Genomic DNA, 19,241 nt, shown 5'->3' with positions numbered 1-19,241 from the left:
CCCGCCCCCGCCCTCGGAGCGCTGCTTTACCGCGTTATATCCGAATTCATGTTACATTGGGTCGTGTTTTCTCGAGGTAGAGGTGTATCTTTTTTGAGATGGGGCAACCACATTTGTACACAGTATTCAAGATGTGGGCCTACCATGAATTTATACAGAGGCAATATGATATTTTCTGTCCTATTATCTATCCCTTTCTTAATGATTCCCAACATTCTGTTCGCTTTTTTGACTGCCGCTGCACATTGCGCGGATGTTTTCAGGGAAGTATCCACGACTCCAAGATCTCTTTCTTTCTATACGCAAGCTACAAAGGGACAAAGCCTGCTAACTCACAGTTTTGTTATGTTATTTGAATCTGTCATTATATTTTTAAAGGCCTTGTCTACACTAAGATTTTAGGGGGTGATTTTGAAAGGCACAAAGGGCAGAGGTCTGTTCTGTGTTTGTGTAGGGTCTAGTTCAGTAAGTCCAGGTGGGTGAGGATATCCTTTTTTGGGCCAGCTTCTGTTGGTGACAGAGACAAGCTTTTGAGCTTACGCAAAGCACTTCAACGTAAGTCTGGGCCTGAGCTGACGAAGAGTTCTGTCTCTTTCACCAACAGAAGTTTATCCAATAAGAGATATTACCTACCCACCTGGCTCCTAGATTTTGCCCAAGCCCTGCCACCTGGAGCTGAAACGTGTAGCTTAACTTTGTGGGGGTCTGGGCGATTGCCCTGCTTGCCACCCCTAATGCTGGCCCTGCACTTGCAACCCCCCTAAATCCATCCCGCAATCCCCCTGGGGAGTCAGAACCCTCAGGTTGAGAAACACTGATCTAGATGAGTTGATGTGCCATCTGGAAGACCTCTGCGTCCCCCCTGGGGTATGTGCACCCCTGGTTGAGAACCACTGGTGTAGGCCACACTCAGGGCCGGCTTTAGGAAGTGTAAAAAAAAAAAAAAAAAGCCTTTTATTTCTTCCATGTATTATTTACTTTCCATAACTATATAAATAATACAATTATATATTATGTACATTGCATCATATATGCTGTTGATTGCTTATTAATGACCGCCGTTTCACATGTGTGGGTCCCCGCCACTCCCTGCGGCTGTGCACATGTGGGTCCCAGCTGCTTCCTGCCCCCCGCATTGAAGCAGGTGTGCAGGGTTACTGCCCTGGGAACTGCAGGGCAGCAGTGGACATGAGGCTGGTTGGAGGCAGGGCAGGGGCTGACTGGAGGTAGGGTCTAGCTGCAGGCAGGGCAAGGGGTGCAGGGCTGGCTGGACACGGGAGTGTGAGGTGGGCTGGCTTCAGGCAGGGCCGCAGGGGGATGCAGCAGGGGTTGAGAGGGCTGGAGACAGAGGAGTGCGGAACTGGCTGGCTTCAGGCAGGGGGGTGCAGCAGGGATTGGCTGGAGACAGGGCAGGGGGTGCAGGGCTGGTGTAGGCAGGGCTGTGTGTGGTGCTGGCTGGCTTTGAGCAGGGCCACAGAGGTGTGTGGCAGGGGTTGGCTGGAGACAGGGCAGGGGGTTTGGCAGGGGCTGGCTGTGGGCACGGGGTGCAGAGCTGGCTGCAGGCATGGGGGACAGGGCTGGTGCGGGCAGGGCAGGGGGTGCAGCAGAGGCAGCTGGAGCCCCCACCCTTTAAATAGCCCCCAAGGCTCCCACTATCCCAGGGCTCTGGGTGTTATTTAAAGGGCCTGGGGCTCCCCTGCTTCTACTCCCCCGGACCTTTTAAATATCCGCGGGAGCCCTGAAGAATACATGGGGGCTGGGGGGGCCTCCGGTGGCTATTTAAAGGACAGGGTGGCAGAGGCAGCTGGAGCCCCGGCCCTTTAAATAGCCCCCAGAGCCCCCGCTATCCCAGGGCTTTGGGGGCTATTTAAAGGGCCCAGAGCTCCAGCCGGGAGAGCAGGGCTGCAGGGTAGGGCTTGCGCTCCGGCCGGGAGAGCGGGGCCACGGAGCAGCTTGCCGCACTCCGGCCGGGGCTCCAGCCGGGAGAGTGGGGTTGTGGGGAAGCTTGCCACGCTCCGGCCGGGGCTCCAGCCGGGGTGGCGGGGCTTGCCGTGCTCTGGCTGGGGCTCCAACCAGGGCCGCGGGGCGGCTTGCTGTGCTCTGGCCGGGGCTCCAGCCGGGGCCGCGGGGTGGCTTGCCATGCTCTGGCCGGGGCTCCAGCAGGGATTGTGGGGAGGCTTGTCCCGCTCCAACTGAGGCTCCAGCTGGGAGAGTGGAGCTGCGGGACTTGCCGCACTCCGGCCGGGGCTCCAGCTGGGAGAGCCGGGCTGTGGGGCAGCTGCACTCCCGCTGGCGCTTTGGTCAGGGGAGCGGGGCCATGGAAGACCCCGGAGCAGACCGCAGCCAGGGTAAGTAAAAAAAATTTAAAAGGCGCTTAAGGCGCGGGGCCCTCTTAGACGCAGGGCCCGATTCCGGGGAATCAGCTGAATCGGCCTAAAGCTAGCCCTGGCCACACCTATAGAATGGGGTCTGTTTCCTGGAAAGCAGTGACTCTGGAATGGATTTAGGGGTCATAGTGGACAAGGAACTCAACGTGAGCTCCCAGTGTGATGCTGTGGCACACAGGGCTAATGCAATTCTTGGATGTTTAAATAGCAGTGAATAGAAATAGGAAAGTGATTTTACCTTTCTGCAACATTGGTGAGACTGGCACCGGAATACTGCCTGCCATTCTGGTGTCCACATATTAAAAAGGATGTTGGCAAAGTTGGAAAGGCGTGCAGAAAAGATTCAGGGGCCGGAGAACATGCTTTATAGAAAGAGTCTTAGGTCTGATCTACACTACACACCTCTGTCAGTATAATGCACGGTCAACCTGTGGAACTCCTTGCCAGAGGATGTTGTGAAGGCCAAGACTCAACAGGGTTCAAAAAAGAGCTAGACCAGTTCATGGAGGATAGGTCTATCAATGGCTATTAGCCAGGATGGGCAGGTGTCCCTAGCCTCTGTTTGCCAGAGTGATAGGGGATGGATCACTTAATGACTCCCTGTTCTGTTCATTCCCTCTGGGGCACCGGGCACTGGCCACTGTCGGAAGACAGGACACTGGGCTAGATGGACCGTCAGTCTGATCCAGTATGGCCGTTCTTATGTTCTTAACTCCATCACTCAGAGGCTGAAAAATCCATCCGCCCAATCAACGTGGTTATGCCAACCACGGCACCATGTCGGTGGGAGAGCTTCTTAGTTTCCACCTCTTGCAGAAGTGGGTTAACGAAGGCAAAGGGAGAGCTCTCTTGTGTCCACTTAGAGCGTCTTCATTAAAGTGCGGCAATGGTGCCTATGCAGCGCCCTCAGTGTAGATCTGCCCTTAAAGAGCTTAACCTGTTAGCTTACCGAAAAGAAAATCGAGAGGTGACTTTGAGTTGATTAAGGTGTAAATGCTGTTATGGGTTGGGCTAAACCTTGTTATGGGGCAGGCCTGGCCCCTGCCTTCCATTCAGAATAACGCTGAAGAAAGCATTGTAATTGAGTGGTGGAAACAATGGAATTAGCACCCAAGTCCACAGAGCCATATGGGAAAGCTGAGTAGAAGGCGAAGCCCAGAGGGTGTCAAACACATGGGCTAGGCCAGTGGTTCTCAAAGGGGGGGTACACAGATGCCTTCCATTGGGGAATTCAACTCATCTAGATATTTGTCTAGTGTTACAACAGGTTCCATAGAAAGCACTAGCGAAGTCAGGACAAACTAAAATCTCACACAGACCGTGACTGGTTTATCCTGCTCTATAGACGATACACTGAAATGGAAGTACAAGATTTCTATTCCAAGTGGTTTATTTTACAATTATATGGTAAAGATGAGAAAGGCAGCAATTCCTCAGGCTTAGTGGCTGGGCCCCTTTTGTATTTTCATGTCTGATTTTGTGAGCAAGTCGTTTTTAAGTGAGGGGAAACTTGGGGGTAGGCCAGACAAATCAGCCTCCTGCAAGGGGGACAGTCGTCGGGAAAGGTTGTGAGCCGCTGGGTTAGGTATTTAATTGGTAGAACTGTTAGGAGACTGAAATTGGCTCCTTATTCCCATATTTGTGGCTCCCAGTTGCTTCCTCGAAGGCCAAAAAAATATTAAAAAATACGTCAGTGTCAGATTTTTTTTTATATAAATTTGATGAAATGAACATGACTGAATGTGCTACACATTGAAGTTACGAATTACTTGTTTATTAATTCCATAATCCAGTAAGGAGCTGGCTGCAACGGACAATGTAAGTCTCCGGTCACCCCAAGTGACACATCCCCATGACAGTTACAGCTGTTCTGAAGGAGCTGGGACAAGCCCGCGTGCATGCACCATGTTAGCGGTTAGGTAGGTGCCTATTAAACAGTCTTTGGTGAATACAGTTTTCGATGTTGCTGACCCAAAGGGGTAGTGGACGTTATGCGCCTGCTGAAGTAGCTCTCAAGTGAAGGAGACCTTTGTGCCAAAGCAGAGGCCTGGTTTGATCCCTAGGCTGTGCAAAAAAAAATGTTGGTAGAATCCCCGAACCTTAAGAAAAACTTTTATTGGTGGTGGGGGAGATGTATCTCAGGAACCACATAATCAAACAACCGTAAATATAGGTCACTAAGCCGCCCCCACGTTTCCATGACGCACAGCAAATTTCAAGACAATCTGAATACCCATGCAGATTTTAAAGTGATTAGAAGAGATCCACCTTTAAGCAGAAAGCAGGACCTAACCTGAACTCCCCAACACTGTAACAAACAGCTGACATAAAGGCCTGTCTTATCAGCCATCACCCACTTTCCACGTGGAGACCCTGGTAGGTTTCAAAGTCCTTCAAATCCTTCCCCCTTTTTACAATTTTTAGTTCTTTGCTTGCTAGGCTTCTTTAACCTCGGGTATGTAGTTTTCACCAGAAAGGGTAGTATTTTTAGACTCATTTAGGAAATTTGGAATTTGCATTAATTATCCCCCAGTGGTTTTAGCTCCTGATAGTTCGTTGATGCTTATCTGGCGTCTCTTCACAAATCACCGCATTGCATGTCCTATTTCAAGAAGGATGCAAATTCCTTCCCCCTCCCTGAGTGGTAACAATGCAAGGGTGAGGGGGGAACATAAGAATGGCCATACTAGGTGAGACCAAAGGTCCATCTAGCCCAGTGTCCTGTCTTCCGACAATGGCCTGTGCCAGGTGCTTCAGAGGAAATGAACAGAACAGGGAATCAAGTGATCCATCTCCTGTTGCCCATTCTCAGCTTCTGGTTAATAGCTATTGATGGACCTACCCTCCCTGAAATTATCTAGTATCAAACTATCCCATTTGAACCTTGTTATAGTCTTGGCCTTCACAATATCCTCTGGCAAGGAGTTCCATGGGTTGACTGTGCGTTGTGTGAAAAAATACTTCCTCTTTGTTGTTTTAATCCTGCTGCCTATTAATTTCATTTGGTGACCCCTCGTTCTTGTGTTATGCAAAGGTGTAAATAACGCTTCCTTTTTACCTTCTCCACACCAGTCATGATTTTATAGACCTCCATCATATCCCCCCTTTAGTCGTCTCTTTTCCAAGCTGAAAAGTCCCAGTCTTATTAATCTCTCCTCATACGGAAGCCATTCCATACCCCGATCATTTTTGTTGCCCTTTTCAGAACCTTTTCCAATTCCAGTATATCTTTTTGAGGATGGGGCGACCACAGCTGCACGCAGTATTCCAGATGTGGGCGTACCATGGATTTATACAGAGGCGATATGATATTGAGTCACACCCATGCATCTGCACTAGCAGTCACAGCGCAGACTATGGAGAGCGGTTCTGACAGCCTCTCTTTCAGTGGTAGGGTCACTGAACTCCTGGGTTCCAGATGAACTGATAGAACAACTGTGAGGGGTTTAAACTAACCAGCAAGTGGGAGGGGGATAACAGGGCAACCATGGTACCAATACCAAAGCTTGTAAACCAGCCTCAAGTGATCATAGGTCTGACAAATCCAAGTGCAAAGAGACATATAAGTAACAGTTAAAAAAAAAAAAAAAAAGATTGTCTATCTTCTAATGCGAGGACCCTAGGTGATAAATAAGAGGACATGGAGATGCTTATGTATGAGAGGAAATATGGTATGATTGGTATTCCCAGTTCTCCGCAGGCTACACTTCCTGTATCAGCCTGTGGCTAGTAGGTGTGTGATAAACAGGAAGACCCTCCACCATCTGCTGCGGGGGACAAGGGGCTCTCTCTTTCTCCCCACCCTGATCTCCTGGCTGCTCTGAGCAGGGTGAGGGTGGGATTCTGCTATTCTGCCCCCTCCTCCCCCAGAGCTTCCATTTTATGGACCTTCTCCCCTGTGATTAGTGGGATTGTGGCTGGGGCAGCAGGTGCTGAGTGGGGGACTCTTGTTGTTTCAGGGGCTGGTGACCTTCGAGGAGGTGGCTGTGTATTTCACCCAGGGACAGGGGGCTCTGCTGGACCCTGGTCAGAGATCCCTCCACAGGGACGTCATGCAGGAGAACTACGAGATGGTGGCCTTGCCGGGTAAGGGGTTCCTGTAACCTTGGTTATTGGAAGCTCAGGGGTTTGGGACATGGCCAGATCAGCTTCTTCTCCTTGTCTTCCCTGGCCACTTCAATTTCAGGGGCAGGGGCCTGATAATCCTCAGATCCAGAGTGAGAGAGACAGATCTCCACACCCCGTCCCATAGGATGGAGGAGTCCGAAACCCAGTGGAGACGCTCATTTATCCCCATCCCCTCCAGATCTCAAGGTGTCAGAAGAACTGTCCTGACCTGCCTGCCTGAATTCTCATTCATACACAGAATCCCTCTTCCCCTCCCTTCCTGGGACTAGCTCCATCCCTGGGCAGGGCTCTGGGCTCTTGAGGGTTAGAAATAGACCCGCGGTTCTTCCCTTCGGGAACTGGTGAGCAGCAGCGAATACTGTGACTGCAAACAGCCTTGTAGTCTTGCAGCCACCACCCTTACAATGGTCAGAAAAAGAGAACATATAATATTCATAACTTATTACAGAGCAGCTCCAAATCTGTCAAAGGCACATCTCCCTCCTTCCCGTCCCAAGGGGGCTCAGTGACCATGGTTGGGGCACCAGAACAGAGGCGGCCAGGGAGCTATGCCCTCCCACTTTTTACCGACCATAAGGGTGAGCAACAAGGGGGGGGCAGAGAGGAGCAAGCGGGAGGTGGGGTCTTGGGGGAAGAGGCAGCATGGGGGCTCTGGCAGAAGGGGGTGATACGAGGGCAGAGGTTCAGGGGAATGGGTGGTGCAAGGATGGAGCTTGAAGAGAAGGGGTGGGGTGGGGCAGGACCTCAAGGGAAGGGGTGGGGCCTCAGGGGGAAGGGACATCTCGGGTGCAGGGCCATGGGTCAGGTATTGGTGCCCCCCACACACACTTTTAGGAACCTTGCGCTGCTCTGTTCAGATTCCACGTCCCACCAGCCCAGAGCAGGGCCAAGTTAAGATCGAGGAATATTCTTTGTGACAAACACTCTCCCAATGCTTGACACACCCTGATCTTGTCTGATTTCACCCCCTGAGCAGGATTCTCCATGCCCCCAACCTGGCCTGATCGCCTGGCTAGAACAAGGGGAAGAGTTGTGGGTCCCAGATCTCCAGGGCTTTAAGGAAAGGGAAGTTACGAGAGGTGCCTGAACAGATGAGGAATCAATCAAACTGACATAGAAGCCATCAGAGAGTGAAGCAAAAAGTGGGAACTCCCACAAACGTTGTGAATGAGCATCCCCCAGTTCTGTCTCATCTCACCCATATCAGGGCTGTGGCCAGCAGGTGTCATAGGACGCAAAGGGACCTGCACTCACAGCAGGACTAAATATCCCTGACAGGTGTTTGTCTAACTTGCTCTTAAAAATCTACAATGATGGAGATTCCACAACCTCCCTAGGCAATTTATTCCAGTGCTTAAACTCCCTGACAGGAAGTTTTTCCTAATGTCCAACCTAAACCGCTCTTGCTGAAATTTAAGTCCATTGCTTCCTGTCCTGTCCTCAGAGGTTAAGGAGAAAAATGTTTCTCCCTCCTTCTTGTAACAACCTTTTATGTACTTGAAAACTGGTATCATGTCGCCTCCACTCTGCTCTTCTCCAAACTAAATAAACCCAATTTTTTCAATCTTCCCTCATAGATCATGTTTTCTAGACCTTTCATCATTTCTGTTACTCTTCTCTGGACTTTCTCCGATTAGTCCATATCTTTCCTGAAATGTGGTGCCCAGAACTGGACACACTACTCCAGCTGAGGCTGTATCAGCGTGGAGTAGAGCAGAAGAAGTACTTCTCGTGTCTTGCTTACAGAATTCCTCCTAATACATCCCAGAATGATGTTTGCTTTTTTTGCAACAGGGTTACTCTGTTAACTCATAATTAGCTTGTGATCCTCTGTGACCCCCAGATCCCTTTCCGCAGTTCTCCTTTCTAGGCAGTCATCAGCGTGGCCTAATCAATTGTATCATCATGGTGGATGTCACGTTTGGCTTCCCACCCCCCCACCCTGGCTGACAGATGTAGGATCATATTCCCCTGCTCTGGGATCAACCACAACAGGGTTATTCTTCCTCATCTTTCAAGAGTGATGGCTCTTCTTCTACCACTACTACTTTCTGTCTGTCTTTCACACACATCATCCCCTCTATGCTTGGATGATGTGGAGATGTAACCCAGTTATAATGGATTATGGAGCTCCTGGTGCCCACTTCAGAGACAGGACAATTACAGATCGTTCAATAAATTTTACCTTTCTCAATTTCCCCAACACTTGTGTTTCCCCTCTTCACTCTTCCTCGTCCTTTCCTTTCACTCGAGCATGGGGAATGATTCATATCTGAATTCTTTCTCTTTATTCCAGTTGGTGATGGGATGGAGAATGACAAAAAGGAGGAGAATCTACAGCGGGAAGGTCCTGAGCAAGTGGCATCTCAGGGGACCTTGTCGGAAAGATCCAAGGGGAATTTTCCCCAGAGTTGTGAGCAGGGAAAAATCTGGGGGAAACAGCACAAGTCAAAGAAGCGGCTGGGCAAACAACCGAGGAAAAGAGTGGCTAAGACTCTTAATTGCGAGGAAGGATATAAAAGCCTCAAGGAAACCTCAGCCCAGAAGAGAATCCATGCAGAAGAGAGAAAAAACACGTGCACTGAATGTGGGAGAACCTTCAATCGGAGCTCAAACCTGATTTCTCATCGGAGAACCCACACGGGAGAGAAACCCTATAAATGTACGGAGTGTGGGAAGAGCTTCAGTCAAACCTCCAATCTGATTTCTCATCGGAGAATCCACACTGGAGAGAGACCCTATAAGTGTATCGAGTGTGGGAAAAGCTTCAATCAGAGCTCCAACCTTATTACGCATCAAAGACTCCACACAGGAGACCGACCCTACAAATGCCCCGACTGTGGGGAAAACTTTAATCAGAGTTCAGATCTTATGACGCACCAGAGACTGCACACAGGAGAGAGGCCCTACACGTGCACGGACTGTGGGAAAAGTTTCATTTGCCGCTCAAACCTCATTTCGCATCAGAGAATCCACACGAGAGAGAGACCCTATAAATGCTTAGACTGCGGGGAAAGTTTTGACTGGAGCTCACAGCTTATTAAGCATCAGATCTTCCATACGGGAGAGAAGCCATATAAATGTTTGGACTGTGGGAAAAGTTTCAGTGACAGCTCCACCCTTATTTCGCACCGGAGAATCCACACGGGGGAGAGACCCTATAAATGCCTTGACTGTGGGAAAAGCTTCCATCAGAACTCAACCCTTATTAGGCACAGAAGAACCCACACTGGAGAGAAACCCTATAAATGCCTCGACTGTGGGAAACGTTTCAATCAGAGTTCAAACCTTACCACGCATCAGAGACTTCACATGGCCCAGAAACCTTGAATGTGGGAGCAGCTTAGGGTGACCAGATGTCCTAATTTTATAGGCATAGTCATGATATATGGGGCTTTGTCTTATATAGGTGCCTATTAACCCCTCTACCTGTGTCCCAATTTTTCACACTTGCTATCTGGTCACCCTAGAGCAGCTATAACTTGGGATCTGATTGTGCCAGCCATCAGCAAATCCATACAGGGAAAATACCTCTTAAATATCCTTACCATGGAAAATCCTTCAGCGTTAACGGGCTTGTCTACACTGCAGAGCCTTGCCTGGTATATCTCCACTGGCAGAGTGTCCTAGTGGAGATGCAGCTTAAGCCAACAGAAGGAGATCTGCTGAAATGGCTAAACCACCTCCTGGAAGGACGTTTGCTAAGCCCACAGAAGCACTAGCTGTGCTTACACTGGGATTTTTTGCCAGGATAACTAGGTTGTCTAGGGGTGTATGATTTTGTCCACTGCTCGCCAACACAGATCCATCCATGGTTATTAGCCAGGATGGGCAGGGATGGTGTCCCTAGCCTCTGTTTGCCAGAAGCTGGGAATGGGCGACAGGGGATGGATCACTTGGAAGATTCCCTGTTCTGTTCATTCCCTCTGGGGCCACTGTCAGCAGACAGGACACTAGGCTAGATGGACCATTGATCTGACTCAGTCTGGCCATGCTTATGTTCTTATGTTCATAACTCTGCCTGCAAAATGTTTGTAGCACAGACTAAACTGATATCAGACCTCAGAGACTTCACACAGGAGATTCTACAAGTGCCAAACCAGTGTCCTAATTCCCACATGTATCAGGGGCATTTGGTTCCCAAGCATCCAGCTGCCCATCGCTGGGGTGAGGACAGAGCAGCGGCCAAAGCTGAGCTAATCAGTGACCCTCTGGCTCTGCGGTTTAAGCAAACCCCAGGCAGAGGAGGAGAAGCCCCAATCAGCCCCCGCTCCCTGCTGCAGCCCTGGCTACTGAGCTGATGGGCCACAGGTCGGGGAGGGGAGAGAGAGAAACTCCTCCAGCCGCCTCCTCTGCCTAGCTGAAGTCCCCCCCCCCTCCGCCACTTTCCCTCCCAGCCGGGATCTCCCTGCCATGGAGATGAGGAGAAGGACACTTGGGCCAGGCCCCACCTTCACTCTACACACACGTCTCCACCCCTTATCTTCTCCCAGCCCCGGGGCTGGGCTCCCCACTTACCTATATAACAACAGCCAGACTGGGTCAGACCAAAGATCCATCTAGCCCAGTATCATGTCTTCCAACAGTGGCCAATGCAGGTGTCCCCGAGGGAATGAACAGAACAGGTGATCATCAAGTGATTCATCCCCTGCTGCCCACTACCTGGAGCTGTTCCCTGCAAGGGACGTGAACCTGACAGCTGACAATGTGTCCACTCCCCTCTACCAGGCCCCCAGGGCGCTGGGTTCTGGGGAATTAAATATTAGGAGACCCGGAAACTGGGAGACTGAAGGCTTGGGACTTGTGTAGATAGGAACAAGGCAGGGCTCTAGGCTGGCGCTAGCTAGTGTTTGGGGATGATGGAGTAAGAGGGGAGGAAAGGGATGGGCTTAGAGAGATTCTGCTCCCTGTTGTTCACCCCTTCTGCCCTGCCCCCCTCCACGCTCAGGCATTGACAGGGACTGATTTCCATACAACCCTTGGAAGAGGCCTAAAAAAGGCTAGAGGCCTAGGAATCCCACCTCAGCCCTGGCAGCATCAGTCTCTGGGGCTAGGAAATGTGGTCTGGGTTCAACTGGAGTTAGCGAGCATGTTTCCCTCTGATCCGGGTCAAACTTTAGCCATTGTTCCTGACTGAGCCTGAACATCTGAGGGTTACAGTGGACAAGAAGCTGGATATGAGTCAGCAGTGTGCCCTTGTTGCTAAGAAGGCTCATGGCATATTGGGCTGCATTAGTAGGAGCGTTGCCAGCAGATCCAGGAAAGTGATTATTCCCCTCTATTCGGCACTGGTGAAGCCATATCTGGAGTATGGCACCCAGTTTTGGACCCTCAATACAGAAAGGATGTGGACAAATTGGAGAGTGTCCAGTGGAGGGCAACAAAAATGATTAGGGGGCTGGAGCACATGACTTATGAGGAGAGGCTGAGGGAACCGGGTCTTATTTAGTTTGCAGAAGAGAAGAGTGAGGGGGGATTTGATAGCAGCCTTCAACTACCTGAAGGGGGGTTCCAAAGAGGATGGATCTAGGCTGTTCTCAGTGGTGGCAGATGACAGAACAAGGAGCAATGGTCTCAAGTTGCAGTGGGGGAGGTCTAGGTTGGATATTAGGAAACACTATTTCACTAGGATGGTGGTGAAGCACCGGAATGGGTTACCTAGGGAAGTAGTGGAATCTCCATCCTTCGAAATTTTTAAGGCCCGGCCTGACAAAGCCCTGGCTGGGATGATTTAGTTGGGATTGGTCCTGCTTTGAGCAGGCGGTTGGACTAGATGACCTCCTGAGGTCTTTTCCAACCTTAACCTTCTATGATTCTGTGATCTCATTTATAGCAGCACCTCCTTTAGAGACGTGATGGTTACAGGCACCAAGTTCCCCTTTGTCAGGACAGATTGTGTCATTTCAAGTGATTCTCAACTCGCTCTGGCTTGTGCTGAGGAGAATTTATGTTTCTACCTTTTGTATTTTATGAAGCAGAATTGAATAGATTATAAAATAGCTGGAGCGGGGACAGAAAAGTGCATTGACTCAGCTTGTGGGTTACTGGAGGGTGATGGGATGAGTGAAAGAAAGTTCCTCCCTCACCAAGTTGATTCCCCACCCCCTATTAGTTCACAGATTGTTTATCCTCCCCACATTCCACCCTTCCACCTCCCAAAGTGTTGGCTTTCCATGCACTTTGATCCTAAATCAGACTCGGGGCTGGAGATGAAAGTGTCACAGATCTGGAAGAGGAATGCATTTGAATCCCAGACACGGGTGTGATCCTTCCGAATTGAAATCCCAGTTTCCATCTGTTGATAAAATGGCTTCTGCTTCTGGGCTTTTTTCCTTGCAAAGTTCAAATTGTTTGCAGACAGGAAGCTTGGGGGATTTTTTGTTTTCCTTTCATTATGATGGTGCTAAAATGTTGTCAACAATACAACCGATGAGGCACAAAGTGAAGGAGATGTAGCCAGTTTAAAAAGGAACACGGGCCAGAATGGTCTCCTGTATTTGAGTCAGATGCGACATGCTCTTGGATTTCAACTGATGTGAACTTGAAATTGGATTTTCATCGCTTGTACTTTTGGGCTTCTCTCTTTCCTGAAGACGTTTGGATCATATACTTGGATATTAGTTTGGCTTGGTAGGATGTACAATGGATTTATTGGATACCTGCCTCTGCCAACTGAACATTTGCCAGAATAGTCCTTTCTCATTTGTTTTTTTTTTATTGCTTCCCCACTCTTCGCCATGTGCCCTTAGGGTTGTTCGAACAATGACAATTATAAATAAGGATCCACATACACATTGATGGGTGTCTGTGAGGGTCGCAGTTCAAGAGGCAGCAAGTGATATGGAGAAGGAAGCTGTTGATCAATCACTGCAGTGCCATGGGATCCAGTCAGGGTGGGAGGCGGGAGGCAGGGGAAATGGTAAGATTTGCCCTGGAGAGCCAGAGAGCTGAGGCTGAGTCCTGTTAACTCACTGCACCTGGGTCAGAGAGAGCCAGGAAATGCCACCTAAGCAGCCAGTGAAGCCATCCCTGACTCCTAAAGGGCAATGAATGATGCTTCAAGTTGAGTGATGTGGAGGGAGGGTCTTCTGATTCCTCAGAGAATGAGGCTGTGCAGAGCTGAGGAGGAAGCAGGGGACATCAGTAGGTCTGACTAGCCTTGAAGACAGGTCTGCCTCCACCTTCGAGGCCGGAGAGACAAGCCACCCGACAGCCCACCTGGTCACCCCTTCCCGTCTAGCACTGCATCCTGTGGGGGGAGACTGTCTCTGCCCTACCCAAAGCCTCCGCTGGGACTGGAGATGCTGATGCTGCTGTCAGTTTACCCTGGTCTCTGGCTCCCATGAAACCCCTTTCCCTGGGTTTCCTGTTCTTGGAGCATTTGTGACTAGATTCCGACATCTCTCCCAGAGATTCTGCACTTTTCTGCCCGCTGTAAAACATTGGCTCTGTTGCTGAGGCCAGCGGGAGCTAGGAGCAGCACTGTCCTGGGCTGCTGAAATGCTCTGCGCTGAGCTGGGCATTGGGCAGGGGCGGGGGGCTTTTTATTGCTTGCTTTGAAATTATAAAGTAGAATTTAGTTTCTCTAACTCCCAGTGTCCTTAGTCTTGAATTATGAGTAGAAATGGCCTTGAATAGATTCAGAGGCTGTCAAGGAAGTGTCTTGGAGGTGTGCTTTTTCCACCTAAGCTGGTGTGTGTGTGTGTGTGCACGCACACACACATTTTATTAGGCCTGATCCTCATGCCACAATTTGTTCCCCGTTGGTTTTTTACGGACAACAAAATACGGGCACGGGGGGCATGTGAACCACCTGTTCCAGGAGGCTAGCCCCCAGCCCTGCCCCTTCTGCCTGAGGCCCCACCCCTTCCACCACCCTTCCCCACCAGGGCCGCAGGCCCCAGGGGTGGCTCCAGGCACCAGCGCTCCAAGCACGTGCCTGGGGCGGCAAGCCGCGGGGGGGCGCTCTGTCAGTCGCCGCGAGGGCGGCAGGCAAGCTCCCTTCGGCAGCTTGCCTGCAGAGGGTCCGCTGGTCCCGTCGCTTCAGTGGATCTCCCGCAGGCACACCTGTGGAGGGTCCGCTGGTCCCATGGCTTTGGTGGATCTCCCGCAGGCACGCCTGTGGAGGGTCCGCTGAAGCTGCGGGACCAGCGGACCCTCCGTGCTTGGGGCAGCAAAATGTCTAGAGCCACCTCTAGCAGGCCCTTCACTGTGGCCGGAGGAGCCGTGCCCCAGCCGCCCCGAGTCCCAGCCTGCTGGCCGGCTGGCCCCATGGGGGAAGAGCAGGAGGGGACCTCAGGGCGGAGCATAGGTGGGGTCACGCCTGGCTGTTTGGGGAGTCTTAGCCTCCCCTGGCCTGTGATACCTGCCGCCACCCATGAATATGTGTCACTTTTCATTTAAGAACATGATGATTTGTCTCTGAGCTGCACCTCCAGGTCCTGCCCAAGACCAGTGCCCTATTGTGCTAGATGCTGTACATATATGTCATGAGAGACATGAAGGAGCGGCCCATCAGAATAGAAAAAAACCCAGAAAGGTTGTGTCCCTACCCTCTGATCGCCAGAAGCTGGGAATGGGTGATGGGGTGGATCACTTGATCACCTGTTCTGTTCATTCCCTCTGGGGCACCTGGCATTGGCCACTGTCAGAAGACAGGACACAGGTCTGACCCAGTGTGGCACCTCTTGTGAGACACTGGCAACTTCAGAGGCTGTTAACTTTTGCATTTGAAGTAGGGATTCAACGTCTCGATGTGTGAAAAACACAGTGGATCCTATTAAGAACATGTATGTTTTTACCATGGGGTAACTAACATGCTTTAGCCGTCCCACTGCAAAAACAAAGTGCAGACAACGCAACTTAGGCCAGAAGTAAGCTACAGGGTTAGTGTGATGCAAGCTGCGTTGAGCCAACCTAGCTGGGGAAGTGTCCTCACTTCAGTTTGGCTCTAGGGTTGCCAACTTTCTAATCACGCAAAACTGAACACCCTAGTCCCACCTCTTCCCCGAGGCCCTGCTCACTACATTCCCCCTCCCTCAGTGGCTCGCTCTCCCCCACCCTCACTCACTTTCACTGGGCTGGGGTAGGGGGTTGGAGTGCAGGAGGGGGTGAGGGCTCCTTCTGGGGCTGTGTGCTCTGGGATGGGGCCAGGGATGAGTGGTTTGGGGTGCAGGAGGGGGCTCTGGGTTGGGGGGGCTTAGGGTTGGGGCAGGGGGTTGAGGCATGGGCTTATCTCAGGTGGCTCCCAGTCAGCAGTACAGTGGCCTGTCCTGACTCTGTGCTATGCCCCAGAAGCAACCAGCAGGTCCGGCTCCTAGGCGGAGGAGCGCAGGCGACTCTGCACGCTGCTCTTGCCTGCAGGCACCGCCCCCGCAGCTCCTGTTAGCCTTGGTACCCATGTCTCCTCACCACCACAGGAGCTGGACCTACTGGCCACTTCTGGGGCACAGCATGGTGGCAAGACAGGTACGGACTAGCCTGCCTTAGTCCCACAGCACCACTGACTGGACTTTTAACGGCCTGATCGGCAGTGCTGTCCGGAGCCACCAGGGTCCCTTTTCCACCAGGTGTTCTGGTCAAAAAACGGACACCTGGTGACCCTATTTGGCTCCCACTGAGGTGCCACTCTACACCGATTTAGCAACACCACCTTCGTAAAGCGGCGCAGTCATGGTCAATATAGCTGTAGACACTACGTTGCTTACTTCTACTGTCATGGGCTGTCAGGAGCTGTCCCACCCTGACAGTGCATTCGATACAAGCGCTCCGGGTGTGGACACGCACCACCGACACAAGCGATGGAATTACCACAGCAGCTGTCTGCCAACGTAAGTTTGGTCGACTTAATTTTGTAGTGTAGACGTGGCCTTAGTTTCACCAATCGGTGAACTAGGCATAGACCAGGGATTCTCATCTTTTTTCTTTCTGAGGCTCGCCTTGGAGAAGGGGGCAGAGCAAGGGCTGAGCGGGAGGCTTGGGGGTCCCCAAAATTTTTTAAACCATAATGGGGGTCCTCGGGTGGCTAAAGTTTGAACACCACTAGCCTAGTGAATATCTGGGAGCCAAGTTCTACACACGTGGTGACGTGAAAAAGCACTAGGGTGCTGGATGGAGAAGCAAGTAACAGTTGACAAAGACAATCCCTTTTGGTAGATCAAAAGAAGCTGAAGAAATTTTGACACCAACATAGGAAATCAGCCAGCCTTGAAGTCATATGATCCCAAAGAAAGAAAGAACATTTAGAATTAAAAACTAGGGTCAGAATATAAATAGGAAGCATTTGACCAGAAACTCTGTGATTTGTGATGGCTGAAGCTACTAGCAACTATTAATATTTTCAATGATTTACTATTAAAAATACAAATTAAATAGCACAAGGCCATCCGTCTGTACAATGTTAACGAAGGTAAATGACAAAGTGCGAAGAGTAATAAGAACGGCCATACAGGAGTGGTGGCAGGGTTTTTGGCACCCTAGGCGAGGGTCCTGCCATGCTCCCGGTTGTTGGCGGCAATTCTGCGGCGGGGGGGGTCCTTCCGCGCTCCCGGTCTTCGGGGCACTTCGGCAGCGGGTCCCGGAGCGAGTGAAAGACCTGCCGCAGAATTGGTGCCAAAGACCCGGAGCGCAGAAGGACCCCCTGCCACTGAATTGCCGCCCCTCCAAATCCTGGTGCCCTAGACAACCGCCTAGGTCGCCTAAATGGAAGCACCAGCCCTGCCCAATGGCCCATCTGGCCCAGTAGCCTGTCTTCTGACAGTGGCCAAACATAGCATTTTTAAAAAGTGAATAATTTAAAGGAGCAAAATCCCATTTGCAGTGGGTTACAGCAAAAAAGGCCGTTCAATCCAGGCCATCAGAACAACAGCAAAGACAAATGTGCGAATTGCTCTGGGGCTTTACTAGGGTGACCAGAGAGCAAGTGTGAAAAATCGGGACGGGATGAGGCGTAACAGGCGCCTATAAAAGACAAAGCCCCAGATATCAGGACTGTCCCTATAAAATCGGGACATCTGGTCACCTTAGGCTTTACACAGAAATACAAACTGGTGATGGAATCTTTTAAATGCTAAAACCACAGGAGATCATTATTATTATTATTATTTGGTAAACTATTTCATTGAATCAAGTCTCCTTTAACAGCTCAATCCATCGTGCAGGGAAGAGCAGCCTTGTCTGGAGACTGGGGATGTCCTGCGCCTTCAGGAAAACAGCCCTGGGAAGCAGGGGCAAAGGACATGATCCCCATACCCTATTTTTGCAACCATTGCAGCTGGCTGGCCCCATTTGGGGGTAACTTTGACCCCTCTGCCCTGCCCCATCCGGGGCTTTCCCCCTACCCCCATCTGCCACTGCCTGGCAGTGCCTCAGCCCTGCCTCCTACCACCTGCCTCCAGCTGTCGGTTCTTCCTGTGCAGTCAGTTTAGACCCGGCCCAGATTTTGCCCACATCTGACCTGACCCCTTTACTGTTATTTGCCATCCCAAGAGAGGGGAGCAGCCTCTGCAGATGCCAAGGCCAGGGCTTAATTTGTAATTTTTTTTTAACATCCATAACGGATGCTGCAAGCCCAGAGGTGCCGGGGCTATGAACTGCCAAGCCCAGAGGTGCCAGGGCCCAAATGAAGCATTGGTCCCCAAAGATCCTCCCTTTCCAGGAGCCTGTTCGGGCCCAGCCAAGCGGCAAACGGAGACTTGCAGCAGCTTGCAACATTTCCAACTCGGGGGGCAAGTGGGGCAATTTGCCCCAGGCCCCGCAGGGCCCCCCCCCACGAGAATATAGTATTGCAACTTTCTTTTATGAAAGGGGCCCCCAAAATTGCTTTGCCCCAGGCCCCCTGAATCCTCTGGGCGGCCTTGCAGCGGCTGCACCAGGCCAGGCTCTCTGCCGACCGCTCCACTCGCACCCGCGGCCAGTATCACCCAGCACCGCATCCCCAGCAGCAGCAAAGGTGGGGGGCTGGGGCGAGGCTGCCCCTGGCTAGGCGAGGTAGGGGCGGGAGGCTCGGGCCCAGGGCTGCTTCCAAGGCAATCGGTTCGCCGCTAGGACCCTGCCGGGAGCCGGGGAGCAGCGGGGGCTGGGCGTCACGCCGGAGCAGGAAGTGATTTGCTCTGCAGAGTAACTCTTTGTTGCTCTTGGTGGGAGCGCTGCATTGTCCCGTGCAAGAGCCCCCCCTCCCCAGCCCAGGCTGCTGCTCCGGGAGCCCCCCCGAGCTGTGGCTGCAGCCGGGCGAAGTGAATATCCAGAATTAGCATCCTCCCCCCCGAGATCCCCCAGTTTGCAAACCCCAACCTGCCCCGGACACCCGCCCCCCGGCCTGGGGAAGCAGAACTTCCACCAAAGGAGGGGGGACCCCGGACGATCCCCGCTGAGCAGCCCCCTGCCCCCCAGTGAGGACACCCCTTGGAGCGAAGGTAAGCGAGACCTTCCCTTTGCACCCCACCCAGGTTACAGCCTCTCCCCTGCAGACTCCGGTTAACCCGCTCCACCCCCCCTGTGCCGTTGGCTGGGGAGTTGAAGGTTGAAAAATCAGCTCAGCGGGGTGGATTGATGCCTGCGCCTTCCTCCCTTTTTTCCATGCCAGCGGCACTTCTCTTTGCTAGGCGTGGATGTTCACATTGCCAGGCGCCCCTGGGGAACCGGTGCAAAGCGCGTGTGTGCGCATTGCACCCCCTGCTCCCCCGGCCTGCAGCTGCACCCTCGGCTCCTGCAAACCGGAGTGGCTCC

General features: G+C 51.8%; 3 protein-coding genes across 5 annotated transcripts in view; 2 read left to right on the top strand and 1 right to left on the bottom strand.

Moving 5' to 3' along the window:
• The window catches only part of LOC127033126 (zinc finger protein 850-like), a 51,895-nt gene extending 38,590 nt beyond the window's left edge, over nt 1-13,305 (top strand). The window contains exons 5-6 of the mRNA XM_050920931.1: nt 6,374-6,473; nt 8,812-13,305. Coding sequence (XP_050776888.1) covers nt 6,374-6,473; nt 8,812-9,845 — 1,134 coding nt within the window. The 3' untranslated portion in view covers nt 9,846-13,305. The remainder of the gene's footprint in view (nt 1-6,373; nt 6,474-8,811) is intronic.
• Nucleotides 1-19,241, bottom strand: part of LOC127033326 (zinc finger protein 239-like) — a 156,146-nt gene that overhangs the window by 113,214 nt on the left and 23,691 nt on the right. The gene's annotated exons all lie outside the window — the stretch shown is intronic.
• LOC127033298 (putative zinc finger protein 66) overlaps nt 1-19,241 on the top strand; it is a 34,482-nt gene that overhangs the window by 1,206 nt on the left and 14,035 nt on the right. For 2 of the 3 annotated variants that reach the window (XM_050921275.1, XM_050921273.1), the window contains exon 1: nt 18,618-18,928. The gene's annotated coding sequence lies outside the window, so the exon portion shown is untranslated. Of the gene's footprint in view, nt 1-4,180; nt 4,307-6,346; nt 6,368-18,617; nt 18,929-19,241 lie in introns of those variants that run through there. The other variant, XM_050921274.1, reaches the window with a different exon arrangement.

The sequence above is a fragment of the Gopherus flavomarginatus genome, chromosome 12, assembly GCF_025201925.1.
Source record: "Gopherus flavomarginatus isolate rGopFla2 chromosome 12, rGopFla2.mat.asm, whole genome shotgun sequence".
Taxonomy (NCBI): Eukaryota; Metazoa; Chordata; order Testudines; family Testudinidae; genus Gopherus; species Gopherus flavomarginatus.
The sequence above is the reverse complement of the archived record's forward strand: the minus strand, read 5'-3'. Positions and strand labels throughout refer to the sequence as shown.